This window comes from Rhincodon typus, chromosome 2 (assembly GCF_021869965.1).
Source record: "Rhincodon typus isolate 14 chromosome 2, sRhiTyp1.1, whole genome shotgun sequence".
Taxonomy (NCBI): domain Eukaryota; kingdom Metazoa; phylum Chordata; class Chondrichthyes; order Orectolobiformes; family Rhincodontidae; genus Rhincodon; species Rhincodon typus.
In genome coordinates this window covers 61855138-61869936 of record NC_063333.1, presented here as the reverse complement: position 1 = coordinate 61869936, position 14799 = coordinate 61855138, and the positions used below count along the sequence as shown (strand labels likewise).

The following is a 14799-nucleotide window of genomic DNA, read 5'->3' as shown; positions in this document are numbered from 1 at the left end:
GTAAACTCTATAAATCGCGGCTTTGATTTGTAAATTCTACCATGTCCAACTGAGGATTGTTATCTTTGGTAACCCTCGTTTCTAACTCGTATATCTTGATACTTGCATAGTGTACTTCTCAGAAATGTTTCAGAACAATGCACTTTTAGTAGTTATCTTACAACCTCTTGTGAGTTTAAAAATACTGTTGTCTTGAAATGAGCGTACTGTTTGACTGGAAATGTTCTATCTTATTGAAGGATCTGCATTATAAGTATAGCTACAGCATCGGCAATTCAACTGAAACAGTCCTGTATGATGGAAGGGATCATGAGTACTACTTTAATTTGCCTGCTGGTGAAGCAACTGATGAATATAAATGTAAGTCTTATCTAAGAAACAACTGCTAATTACATTGGAAATTTGATGTAAATCGTTGCTAACGTGCTTAATGACTCATTGAGAAATCCAGAGGTGACGAAGACATGGATGTGATTTTAGTAGGCAAGCTGTAGATGTTGAAATATGCAGTCCTCACAATGGACTCGACAACCAGATTTGAATCTCTGCTTTGAGCAAAGTAAGATGCTAATGTTCCACACATTTTCTGAACAAGTTGCTGGGGGAGGGATGGGTTTTTTTTCCTTTATTCATTCATGGGATGAGGGTATTGCTGGCTAGGCAGTATTTATTGCCCATCCCTTCTTGCCCAGAGGGCAGTCAAGAGTTAACCACTTTGCTGTGGGTCTGGAGTCACATGTAGGCCAGATCAGGTGAGGATGGCAGATTTCCTTCCCGAAAGGGCACGAATGAACCAGATGGGTTTCTCCTGATAATTGACAATGGCTTCATAGTCATCATTAGATCCTTAATTCCAGATATTTATTGAATTCAAATTCCACTATCTGCCATGATGGGATTCAAAGCCAAGTCTCCAGAACATTATTTGGGTCTCTGGATTAACAATCCAGCGTCAATACCACTAGGCCATCACCTCCCCCTGGTGGTGGTTAAGGTACAAAATATGACTTTGCCACACTGATCCATAGCATCATCATCTTCTAAACTTTTTTTCATGGTCACAGTCAGTTTGTAAAGAAACAACAGCACGTTTTTGGTTGATCAAGGAGGGGAAAAAGATCTATCACAAACTAATTGTTTGACTCAAGATCATTGAAGGAGAATTTCCTGCCTTTTGAATTGATAGTTTATTCAGTTTTAATATTAAATTCTACATTACATTTGTCAGCCAATGCTTTGTGGATTGTGGGTACACTTTGTACTCTATGTGGCTTAGTTAAGAGTCTGAGATCAGCATCGTATTTGTGTTTCATGTTAGTTTTTTAGTGGCTTTCCATTTCATCACAGACCAACACAGCTGGTGCCAGTGGCCTTCATACTGTATTTTGTATTTAGCAGTAAAAGCTCTAGCGGTCAAAACTTGACCAGATGTACCCTCTTGTTTTCCACTTCACATTTTCCCATAATGGCATATCCATAGTCAAGTTTGATGTGTGAATAACAGCATAATCCTCTGATGCTGCCTGGCCTGCTGTGTTCCTCCAGCTCCACACTGTGATATTTCAGACTCCAGCATCAACAGTTCTTACTATCTCTGAGCATAATCTTTTGTGATTTATTCTTCATTCACTCGTGGTTGTTGGCATTGCTGGAAAGGCCAGTATTGATTGCTCATTCCTAATTAGCCTTGAGTAAATGATGATTCATCGCATTCCTGACTGAAAATGTAATGGTTTGCCAGGCATTCTCAGAGGGAGGTTGAAAGACTGCCATACTTCTGTGCATCTGGACTAACCTGTTTTGATTTCGTTCCCTAAAGGATATTAATGAAACAGATGGGTTTGTAACAACAAATTGTTAGTTTCATGGCATCATTATGATATAAGCTTTTCATTCCATGATTAATTAAATTAAATTTCCCCATCTGCCATTGTTAGAATTTGAATTTCTGTCTGGATCTAATGATAGTCCATGCCTCTAGAGTGTAAGTATCCAAACCATGAACCATATGCCATACTCAATATACCATTCAACAATATTGTTATATTGTTTCACTCTGTTGTATTATTGTATCACTCTCTCAGTACTCATTTGATTTACAGTCTCTTTGTTCATATTTCTCTACTTTCGTAGTGACAATCAACACTGTGATTACTGACCTTCTCGGATCTAAAACCAAGCCATGTCCAGTTACTCCAGTTGTTTTACCAAGTATTAAAACAGATGAAGAACTGTGAGTGAATGAGTCTATTCTGAAAAATTAATTTGTTTTCACTTCCAGAGATGAGTTTCATTAGAACATAGATGGAAGCAAGAGTATGCCATTCAGCCCTTCAAGCCTGCTACCTCATACAAGGAGGACAAGGTTGACCTTCCACTTGAGCACCAATTTCGTCGACTATCCCCACAACCCTTGATGTTTTTAACATGTAGAAACCTTTTCCTTTTTGCATAGCTATAATTTTTTTTAAATTCACTCATGGGATTTGGGTGTCACTAGCTAGTCAGTGTTTATTAACCATATCTAGTTACCATTGAGAAAGTGGTGGTGGTGAGCTGCCTTCTTGAACCTTCTTGCTGCAGTCCATCTGCTTAGGGAGGAATTTGTCTTTAGGGGGGGAGTTCCAGGATTTTGACTCTGTGACAGCATAGAAAAGGCAGTATATTTCCAAGTCCAGATGGTGAGTAGCTTGGAGGGAAACGTGCAGGTGGTGTTCCCATTTATCTGTTGCTCTTGTCCTTCCAGATGGAAGTTGTCATGTGTTTGGAAGGTGCCGCCTAAGGATCTTTTAAAATATGCTTTTATGTTTCTCATTAATTTTTTTCTTGTTGTATTCTGTTTTCCAATTTTGTAACTTTTTCTTTGTCCTCCTTTGCAGAATTCTAAATTCCCTCCACTCCTCACACTTGTCTTTTTTTTTCTGCCATGTTTATTGGCCTTTTCCTTTAATCTAATACAATGTTTAATTTTTATTTTTTAGGCATCATTGAAACATTTTGCTGGATTTTTATGAATAAAAGAAGTGTATTTTTGTTGTAAACTATGCATTATTTCTTAAAATGTTAGCTATTATTTGTCTACCACCATGCCTAGAAACGTAGGGATGAATTTCCCCACAATTTGGCTAATGACCAATTTTGGATAGTTTCATGGATGACTTCCCTCTGTGAGCTCTAGTGAGTTTTCTTGAGTAATTTTTACAGGAAGTATGCACCACACCTCCATGACACTGCTGTCACGCTCAACAGGAGTTCAAGTGCTCACAAGTGTCAGTGCCTTCTGGCATTTATGTTACTGGCGCCAATATTTAAAGTCCAATGGCGCACCTTTTCAAGTGCAAGAATTTTCAAGGGCACTTTGGCAGTTCAGTTTGCAGACAGGGGCTGGAGATCTTGATGAACAGAATGGAGGAAAAGAGAGCTGTCCTTTTTCCCCTGGGACCGCCAAAGGAGACCATGATACCAGACTTTGCTAGCCTCGTCGGCAGTTGGCACCCAGGTCACTGCCATTTTCACACACTGGTAGCAATGTGGGAAGAAGATGAATAACTTTCTGTACACTGCAGGGATAAGTGCCACAATCTTCTGCTTATTGCCTTGCACTCACTCTAACTCCGCTTCTGCACAGTCCCTCCACCAAGGCCAATGGTCTACCACTTTCACTATTGCGAACAGCATCTTTCCTGAACAGCTTTCACCTATTCCATTCCCCCCAAGCTGCTAATCCTTTCCTGATCTCTGCACTTCTCACTCACTCGCTTGGGTCAGCTCACCACCTGCAACATTACTAACTTCTGGGCCAACCACTTGTAGTTCACTCAGTCACTCCCTTTGTCTCATTGCAGAAGCAAATAGCCAAGAAGGTGGAGTGATGAGGTGGCCAGGATGGGTGGTGGGCGGTTTGGTCCTACCATTCCCTACGAGAAAAGAATCCTTGAATGAAATTGTTTATGAAGAAACAGAAGATTGTTTATGTGGTGATTCTGAGACCTCCTTGGTCTGGAAACCAAGAAAGATTCAATGTCAAGTGTTGCATTGCTCTCCCATGAGCACCACTGTGAATGTATTCTTAACGTGTTAAAGCTTCTTACCCTGTTGCACTCTTCATGCCCTCCTTTGTCTTCTGTAGGCACCAGTGGCATCCAAGGAATATCTCCCCTGAAGAGACCAGCCCCTCTGGCCACCATCTCTTCCTCCACCTCTGAGATCCCTCAGAGGAAACATCAGCAAGGCTGTTTCCTGCACCCTCCACTCACTCAGACTCTGACACCTTGGTGGCTATGTGAGCTGGATTAGAATTAGAAGCACATTCCGGTGAGCACATTCTGCCGTATCTCCACAGCTGGTGGAGAAAGAAATACCCCAGGCCACTGGCATTCAGAGGACTGCTGGAGACCAGGGACCTGCTCAGCTCCAAGCAGGAGAGGAACTAGTCATGTCAGCCATTCATAATTTCATCCAAAAGCACAGCCACTAATGTGAATGACAGGCTGGTATGCCAGAAGTTGGAGGAATCCATCAATGCTGTCTCAACTATGCTCGTTGTGGCATGTGGATGCCTGGCTGTCTCCTGGAGCAGATTGAAGACTGCCATGGAGAGCCAAGTCCAGCAGAACTCTCAGTGGCTGCTGGAGGTGCCCATTGACCTGTTCTTGATTGTTGTAATCACTGGTGCTCAGCACCAGCAGCAAGGTGACAGGGAGACAAGGAATTTTGACTTCATTCCAGATGCCCCTTCCTCACAAAGGGCCAGGGTGGTGCCAGGAATTCCAGTAGTAGTCTCCTTTCACGGCACTTCAGAAGTGCCCATCTCCTCCACCTCCACGCTGCCTGCGACCCTCAATCCTATGGAAGATCCAGCTACAAATGTTCGCAGGGTCATCACCCAAAATTCCAAGTCGATCAGTTTTCACTTGAGAACAGGGTCCTTCCAGACCAGCTGCGGACCCCAGACCTACAGCTGGATGTAATCGGAGAGAACAAAGAAAAAACATTTTTGGAGCATAAAGGTGGCACGCTTGATGCCTCATTGTAAATAGAATCTTACATTCGTAAATATATTTACGCTTTACACCTGAAATAATGAAGCTCGAGAGACTACGCTTAGCATCACTCGATGTTAGAATCATGTCTGAAGGAGTGCAACTGTTTCCCTAGTGTCCACTGTGGCATAACGTCCCAGCATGACTGACACTGGGAGCATCAAATGTTGTAACATCTTCCAACAGTTAGTAACGTTAACTTTTGTTTATTTGAGAATAAACAGGTGCTTCTTGCTTTTCCAGCATCAACTCATTAACAGTCATTGAATGATGATTTTACCCAACTCGTTCCAGTCCTGCCTGGTGTGTTTTGCTTGATGCTGCTGCTTCCTATCATGATGAAGGAGATGATCCTCTGGCTTAACATCCATCTTCCTCCTCAGAGGAATGCTGCTAATCATTTTTCACTTCCCAATTTGTGTGCTGCAATTGTCTGGAGCATAATATGTAAGGATGATATGGTGCACTCTGTCTGTAGATTCAGACCTGTCCATCAGAAAGTCATCTTAAGGAGGCATGTCATCTGGCCCTCGATGGCTCTGTGTTTACTCAGTGTCATTCAGGAGGTTGTTTAATGGAGCCATCTGATATGATTGGAGAGCATAGCCCTCATCTTCCAAGAGTTACGCAAGTTCTTAAAGATATGGGCATCATAGAAGCTTCCAGGGCAGCTGGCGCTAACTTCAAAGATGTGATTGTGATGATCACACGTGACTTGTACATTTGCTGAGTTGCACCTTTTCCGATTAATGAAATTAGTCATATTTTGATATGTTGCTCTCAATGGAAAGTTGCTACAGTTTATAGAACCTTGCACCTGGAATGCCTAGATTGCTTGTGTCATGGTCTAGATTATACCCAGATGTATAATTAACCTGATTGGATACTGCATGAGGTACACATGCAGATTTCTGTGATTATTGATGTCTTTTAATTGTAATGTATGGTGCCATATAGTTTTTCTGCAGTACCTGGGAAAACAGCAAACTGTGTATAAATGTGGCATGTGAATGAAAATAGATGCTTCATCATCTGTTAGCAAGATTTACATCCAGCTGTTGAAACCTTGTGTGCGTTATTAGGAATTGTATTTTTGCTGTTAAAAATCTCATGATTCTATTCTCATTGTACTTTCCCACTTGTCTTACCAGTGTTGATTTCATTTAGTTGAGAAAATTCCTCTCATTCTTTCCAAATCTACCATAACCAATTTGGCCTTCATGGTTTCCTTTGTTTTGATTTAAGACCCTTATTTCTAATTGAATTATAACTCTTTCAAACTTAATGCTATCATATTATGATTACTCTTCACTAAAGGATTCCTTACAACAGGATTATTAATCTGCCCTTTTTCATTGTATAATACAAGATCTAAAATTCCCGGGTTCATTCCTCAATGTACAGTTCTACGTATCATCTTACATACCTTTCAAAAATTTGTTCGACGTAGCAGTGGTACAAATTGTGTTTGCGCAGTCTCTATGTATTACCCACATTACATGTACCTCCAATTTCTTGATTTACATTCTTAATGTTATTTTGTGGTCTATAAACAACTTGTACCAAGTATCCTAGCCCCTTTCTGTATCCTAGTTCTACACCAATTGATTCTACTTCTTGGACAAAGAAATTGTCATGATGGTATTCCTGTCCTGTTTAATTAACAATGCTATGCTGTCACTTTTTCCCAGTGTCCTGTCATTTCTGAATGTCACCCTTGTTTTTTTTTATTCATTCCCTGGATATGAGTGTCATTAGCTAGGTCAGCATTTATTCCCTATCCCTTATTAGAGTCAGCTACATGGCTGTGGGTTCTGGAGCCAGTGTAGGGGACAGTTTCTATGCCTAAAGGACATTAGTGAACCAAGACGGTTTTGCCCCAAAAATTGACATGATTTCACAGTCATCATTAAGCTCTTAATTCCAGATTTTTATTGAATTCAAATTCCACCATCTGCCATGGCAGTATTTGAACCCAGATCCCCAGAACATTAGCTGGGTCTCTGGAACTTGAATGTAGAAATAATTCCACGCAGCTAACTCCCCCATATTCTGGTCCCAGATTTGGTTTACTCACAGCCATGTCTCTGTAATGGCAAACAGGTCATACATGTAAATTTCCATTTGTATTATTGTGAATGCTGTCAGTACTCTGGTAGAGGGGCCTTAATTCAGTTGTTTTCCCGTTCTTGTAAAGTCTGGCCCTGTCTGCTGATATACTCTTTAAGTTTGCAATCATTGTCCCTTGCAGGCACAGCCTAATTTTAATTACCTTTATTGCTACCTTTCCATTTCTCTTTAGTATACTCAATCTCTCCTTGTGGGGGATCCCTTTCCCATCTGTTTAATGTTTTCCCAACTTCTGACCGATACAACTCACTAATTATCATTATGTTATTCATGTGAAATCCATCCCACTGGTACAGATCCCACTTTCCCCAATTTTGAGCATCACTGCCCCAAGACTCAGAAACCACTTCCCCCATGCCTGTCTTTGAGCTATTTATTTCACCTCTCTAATCTTCTTTATTCTATATCAATTTATAGATAGCAGAGGTAAGAGTCCAGATTTTTACCTTTGAAGTTATTACATTTTGATATCATGCCTAGCACCTCATATCGCCTTTGCAGGACCTTTTTACTAGTTTTCCCTTGTTGGTACCTACATAGACCATGACTACTGGATATTTCCCCTCCACTGAGCAGGGACATAGCTGAGTAAATTCATATTCTTGGCTGAAGAATAGTGTCTACTGTCATCTACTAGTATTTTAAATAGGTTCCCTCTCACCCTGCCCCTACCCCCACAACCCTGTACTTGAATGGTTTCCTGTACCACAATGTTGCAGTCACTCAGCTCATCGATGATATAGTTCTTGCTTTTGCTCATACTGACTACAAAATTGTTGGACAATTAAAAAGCCTGAGACTTCTCTACTCTCACCTTTCCAATCCCCCTACCTGCCTCACTCACAGCCACACATCCTTATGTCCCTGACCACTGATCAAATCAGACGAGACTAACCTAAGGGTGAGACTGGAAGGGTGGAACAAAGTAAGTCTTGATAACTTGCCCCTCTCTGATTTATCACAATGTCTTAGCTCAACCTCCAGCTCAAAAAAAATGAACTGAAGTTCCTCAAGTTGTACACAATGTGCATAGTTGTTGTTGCTATGGTTGGCTAGTATCCAGGAACTCCCACCTGTTGCAGCTATGACACATCACCTGTCTAGCCAACTTTATTGTGTTAATTAAGTTTATTTATTAACTTTTTCAATGAATTTATGGTTCTTTTCTTTGTCTGACTCATGCTCAGTTCTGACAAGCAGCGCTGAGAAACCTTCGTATTTCTAAACTTTCATGAACAGTGACTCAACTCTATTGAATCAGAAACTGCAGCTTAAGCTAGTCAGCATGTTTACTGGTTACAGCTGTAGTCAAAGAGTTTATTTTGTAAAACTTCTTCCATGGGACATGGGCTTCAGTGGCTAGGCCAGCATTTATTGCCCATTCCTAATTGAGTTAAGAGTCAACCACGTTTCAATGAGCCTGGAGTCACACGTACACCAGACCAGGCAGAGAAGGCAGATTTAATCTGATAAAGGACCTTAGTGAACTAGATAGGTTTTTAAAACAATCCACAATGGTTACATGGTCGCCAACAAGCTAACTTTTCAATTACATTTTCTTTATTGAATTTTTAAGTTTCACCATCTCCCATGATAGTAGTGATGCAAATCCAGTTCCCAGAATCTCAGTTTGGGGTTCTGGTTTACCAGCCTAGTGACGTTACCACTGCACCACCATCTCTCCTGGTATATCCCTGTTTGGCAGCAATTTAACTCACTTCAATTAAGCAGTAACATACCTCATTTAACCAATATTTTGTTTGCTTGCTAAATCCAAACAAAAGTGAGAGTTTAGAGTAAGATTAACCTTTAAAATTCCCTAACTCACCCAACTCCTGATTTTATGCACTGTGCAGACCTTGGAATTTTCTTTGCATATTTTCAACTGTATAAATATACAGTTAATAAGGGGATGCTTGTCAGGAAAATTTGAATGGCAGAACCGTCTACAAAGACTTTTTATTCCAAAACACCTATCGTGAATTTATATATTTAATTTATTAAGTTATCAGTATGCTGGCAAAATACTGAAACTAAATTGTTTAGGATAATTCATTACAGAAATCATGCAAGATTCATTTATCACCTTGAGACATTCACTCATTAAAAGTAACCATTTTCCTTCTCATTCAGGTATACTCAGGGTCTTCAGAACCTTTCAATTCTCATGTTGTTGGGAAATCAAAAAGAAACAAAAAATTACATTCTATTGCTGACCAGAGTGCTCTACCGTCTCCATAAGGAAGGGTATAGTGCAAGAGATTTCCAGAAATGGACAAGAAATGCATTAATTCAAGCTGTTTGCAGCCTAACTATATCTGGTCAGGTATGATTTTCTTTAACTAATGTTTTCCAGGATGATACTAGTTCTTCAGAATGACATATGCAAAATGTATTATTGAAATATTTTTCACATTTTTATGGTAAGTATGTCAGACGGAGAGGAAGCACATTGTCACATAACTATTAACGTAACGTAGCAATTTAATATTTGACATGAAAATTTCTATTGCCTTAACTTGAAATCCAAAACTTACAATAGAAACTGAATGAATGTTGATGAGTTGTAAGTGTGTGCCTCATGCTCCTCCCGAATCATATTTCTGGCTTCTGGTCACCTGTTTAATTATTTATTGGTGCTGGGACCCCAGCTATTCACAATATATATTTAGATGAGGGAACAAAATGTAACATCTCAAAGTTTGCAGATGATATCAAGTTGGGTGGAGGGGAGTGAACTGTGATGAGGATGCAGAGAGCCTTCAGCATGATCTAGACAGGTTGGGTGAATGGGCAAATCAATGACAGATGCAGTATAATTTGGATAAATGTGAGGTTATTAACTAGGAAGCAAAAATAAGAAGGCAGATTACTACCTGAATCGTAGTAGATTGGGAGAGGGGAGTGTGAAGTGGGACCTGGGTGTCCTTGTGCACCAGTTGCTGAAGGTAAGCATGCAGGTGCAGCAGGTGGTAAAGAAGGCAAATGTTATGTTGGCCTTCATTGTGAGAGGTTTTGAGTACAGGAGCAGGAATGTGTTGTTGCAGTTATACAGGGCCTTGGTGAGACCACACCTGGAATAGTGTGTGCAGTTTTGGTCTCCTTTTCTGAGGAAGGATACTCTTGCTCTTGAGGGAGTGCGGTTTACCAGGCTGATTCTGGGGATGGTGAGACTGCCGTATGAGGAGAGATTGACTAGGTTTGGATTGTTTTCGCTAGAGTTCAGATGAATGAGGGGCAATCTCATAGAGACTTATAAAATTTGAACAGGACTGGACCAGGGTAGATGCAGGGAGGATGTTCCCGAAGGTGGGTGTGTCCAGAACCAGGGGTCACAATCTGAGGATTCGGGGTAGATCATTTAGGACGGAGATGAGGAGACATTTCTTCACCCAAAGAGTGGTGGGCCTGTGGAATTCATTACCACAAGAAGTAGTTGATGCCAAAACATTGAATGTATTCAAGGGGTGGTGAGATATAGCACTTGGGCCAAATGGGATCAAAGATTATGGGGAGAAAGCAGGATTGGGCTATTGAATTGCACGATCAGCCACAATCGTGATGAATGCTGGAGCAGGCTCGAAGGGCTGAATGGCCTCTTCCTGCTCCTATCTATATGTTTGTATCCACTGTTAAACCAAGTACAAAATGCTGTGCTTTATCTCTATGACAACAAGGTGCAGGGCTGGATGAACACAGCAGGCCAAGCAGCATCAGAGGAGCAGAAAGGCTGACGTTTCGGGCCTAGACCCTTCATCAGAAAAGGGGGAGGGGAAGGGCGTTCTGAAATAAATAGGGAGAGAGTGGGAGGCAGATAGAAGATGGATAGAGGAGAGGATAGGTGGAGAGGAAACAAACAGGTCAAAGAGGCGGGGATGGAGCCAGTAAAGGTGAGTGTAGGTGGGGAGTTAGGGAGGGGATAGGTCAGTCCAGGGAGGACGGACAGGTCAAGGGGGCGAGATGAGGTTAGTAGGTAGGAGATGGGGGTGCGGCTTGAGGTGGGAGGAGGGGATAGGTGGGAGGAAGAACAGGTTAGGGAGGCGGGGATGAGCTGGGCTGGTTTTGGGATGCGGTAGGGGGAGGGGAGATTTTGAAGCAAGTGAAATCCACATTGATACCATTAGGCTGCAGGGTTCCCAAGCGGAATATGAGTTGCTGTTCCTGCAACCTTCGGGTGGCATCGTTGTGGCACTGCAGGAGGCCCAGGATGGACATGTCGTCTGAGGAATGGGAGGGGGAGTTGAAATGGTTCACGACTGGGAGGTGCAGTTGTTTATTGCGAACCGAGCGTAGGTGTTCTGCAAAGCGGTCCCCGAGCCTCCGCTTGGTTTCCCCGATGTAGAGGAGGCCACAACGGGTACAGAGGATGCAGTATACCACATTAGCAGATGTGCAGGTGAACATCTGCTTGATGTGGAAAGTCGTCTTGGGGCCTGGGATGGGGGTGAGGGAGGATGTATGGGGGCAAGTGTAGCACTTCCTGTGGTTGCAGGGAAAAGTGCCGGGTGTGGTGGGGCTGGAGGGGAGTGTGGAGCGGACAAGGGAGTCACGGAGAGAGGGGTCCCTCCGGAAAGCAGATAAGGGTGGGGAGGGAAAGATGTCTTTGGTGGTGGGGTCGGATTGCAGATGGCGGAAGTGTCGGAGGATGATGCGTTGGATCCGGAGGTTGGTGGGGTGGTACGTGAGGACGAGGGGGATTCTTTTTTGGTTCTTATTGCGTGGACGGGGTGTGAGGGATGAGTTGCTGGAGATGTGGGAGACACGGTTGAGGGCGTTCTCGACCACTGACGGGGGGAAGTTACGGTCCTTGAAAAACGAGGACAACTGAGATGTACGGGAGTGGAATGCCTCATCCTGGGAGCAGATGCGGCGGAGCCGAAGGAATTGGGAATAGGGGATGGCATTTTTGCAGGAAGGTGAGTGGGAGGAGGAGTATTCCAGGTAGCTGTGGGAGTCGGTGGGCTTGAAATGAATATCGGTTTCTAGGTGGTTGCCCGAGATGGAGACAGAGAGGTCCAGGAAGGAGAGAGAGGTATTAGAGATGGTCCAGGTAAACTTAAGGTTGGGGTGGAAGGTGTTGGTGAAGTGGATGAACTGTTCGAGCTCCTCGTGGGAGCACGAGGTGGCGCCGATACAGTCATCAATGTAACGGAGGAAGAGGTGGGGTTTAGGGCCGGTGTAGGTACGGAAGAGGGATTGTTCCACGTAACTTACAAAGAGGCAGGCGTAGCTTGGGCCCATGCGGGTACCCATGGCTACCCCCTTTGTCTGTAGGAAGTGGGAGGAATTGAAAGAGAAGTTGTTGAGGGTGAGAACGAGTTCGGCTGAGCGGATGAGGGTGTCAGTGGAGGGGGACTGGTCGGGCCTGCGGGACAGGAAGAAGCGGAGGGCCTTTAGGCCATCTGTATGGGGAATGCAGGTGTAGAGGGACTGGACGTCCATGGTAAAGATGAGGTGTTGGGGACCAGGGAATTGGACCTTCTGGAGGAGGTGGAGGGCGTAGGTGGTGTCACGGACATAGGTAGGGAGTTCCTGGACCAAGGGGGAGAAAATGGAGTCCAGATAGTTGGAGATCAGTTCGGTGGGGCAGGAGCAGGCGGAAACAATGGGTCGACCAGGGCATTCAGGTTTGTGGATTTTGGGAAGGATATAGAAGCGGGCGGTGCAGGGTTGGGGAATGATGAGGTTGGAGACCGTGGGTGGGAGGTCACCTATGGTGATGAGGTTTGTGGATGGTTTGGGAGATGATGGTTTGGTGCTCAGGGGTGGGGTCATGATCAAGGGTGCGGTAGGAGGAGGTGTCGGAGAGTTGGCATCTGGCCTCAACGATGTAGAGGTCAGTGCGCCATACTACAACTGCACCTCCCTTGTCCATGATCAAGGGGGCGGTAGGAGGAGGTGTCGGAGAGTTGGCGTCTGGCCTCGGCGATATAGAGGTCAGTGCGCCATACTACAACTGCACCTCCCTTCCCCATACAGATGGCCGAAAGGCCCTCCGCTTCTTCCTGTCCCGCAGGCCCAACCAGTCCCCCTCCACTGACACCGTCATCCGCTTAGCCGAACTCGTCCTCACCCTCAACAACTTCTCTTTCAATTCCTCCCATTTCCTACAGACAAAGGGGGTGGCCATGGGTACCCGCATGGGCCCAAGCTACGCCTGCCTCTTTGTAGGTTACGTGGAACAATCCCTCTTCCGTACCTACACTGGCCCTAAACCCCACCTCTTCCTCTGTTACATTGATGACTGTATCGGCGCCGCCTCGTGCTCCCACGAGGAGCTCGAACAGTTCATCCACTTCACCAACACCTTCCACCCCAACCTTAAGTTTACCTGGACCATCTCTAATACCTCTCTCTTCTTCCTGGAACTCTCTGTCTCCATCTCGAGCAACCACCTAGAAACTGATATTCGTTTCAAGCCCACCGACTCCCACAGCTACCTAGAATACTCCTCCTCCCACTCACCTTCCTGCAAAAATGCCATCCCCTATTCCCAATTCCTTCGCCTCCGCCGCATCTGCTCCCAGGATGAGGCATTCCACTCCCGTACATCTCAGTTGTCCTCGTTTTTCAAGGACCGTAACTTCCCCCGTCAGTGGTCGAGAACGCCCTCAACCGTGTCTCCCACATCTCCAGCAACTCATCCCTCACACCCCGTCCACGCAATAAGAACCAAAAAAGAATCCCCCTCGTCCTCATGTACCACCTCACCAACCTCCGGATCCAACGCATCATCCTCCGACACTTCCACCATCTGCAATCCGACCCCACCACCAAAGACATCTTTCCCTCCCCACCCTTATCTGCTTTCCGGAGGGACCACTCTCTCCGTGACTCCCTTGTCTGCTCCACACTCCCCTCCAGCCCCACCACACCCGACACTTTTCCCTGCAACCGCAGGAAGTGCTACACCTGCCCCCATACATCCTCCCTCACCCCCATCCCAGGCCCCAAGACGACTTTCCACATCAAGCAGATGTTCACCTGCACATCTGCTAATGTGGTATACTGCATCCGCTGTACCCGTTGTGGCCTCCTCTACATCAGGGAAACCAAGCGGAGGCTCGGGGACCGCTTTGCAGAACACCTACGCTCGGTTCGCAATAAACAACTGCACCTCCCAGTCGTGAACCATTTCAACTCCCCCTCCCATTCCTCAGACAACATGTCCATCCTGGGCCTCCTGCAGTGCCACAACAATGCCACCCGAAGGTTGCAGGAACAGCAACTCATATTCCGCTTGGGAACCCTGCAGCCCAATGGTATCAATGTGGATTTCACTTGCTTCAAAATCTCCCCTCCCCCTACCGCATCCCAAAACCAGCCCAGCTCATCCCCGCCTCCCTGACCTGTTCTTCCTCCCATCTATCCCCTCCTCCCACCTCAAGCCGCATCTCCATCTCCTACCTACTAACCTCATCCCGCCCCCTTGACCTGTCCGTCCTCCCTGGACTGACCTATCCCCTCCCTAACTCCCCACCTACACTCACCTTTACTGGCTCCATCCCCGCCTCTTTGACCTGTTTGTTTCCTCTCCACCTATCCTCTCCTCTATCCATCTTCTATCCGCCTCCCACTCTCTCCCTATTTATTTCAGAACGCCCTTCCCCTCCCCCTTTTCTGATGA

The 14799-nt window shown here is 44.8% G+C and overlaps 1 protein-coding gene across 1 annotated transcript in view; it reads left to right on the top strand.

Moving 5' to 3' along the window:
- The window catches only part of LOC109932581 (polycystic kidney disease protein 1-like 1), a 161792-nt gene that overhangs the window by 38752 nt on the left and 108241 nt on the right, over positions 1 to 14799 (top strand). Inside the window, exons 15-17 of the mRNA XM_048608159.1 lie at positions 240 to 360; positions 2134 to 2233; positions 9306 to 9498. Of these exons, the coding sequence (XP_048464116.1) occupies positions 240 to 360; positions 2134 to 2233; positions 9306 to 9498 (414 nt within the window). The remainder of the gene's footprint in view (positions 1 to 239; positions 361 to 2133; positions 2234 to 9305; positions 9499 to 14799) is intronic.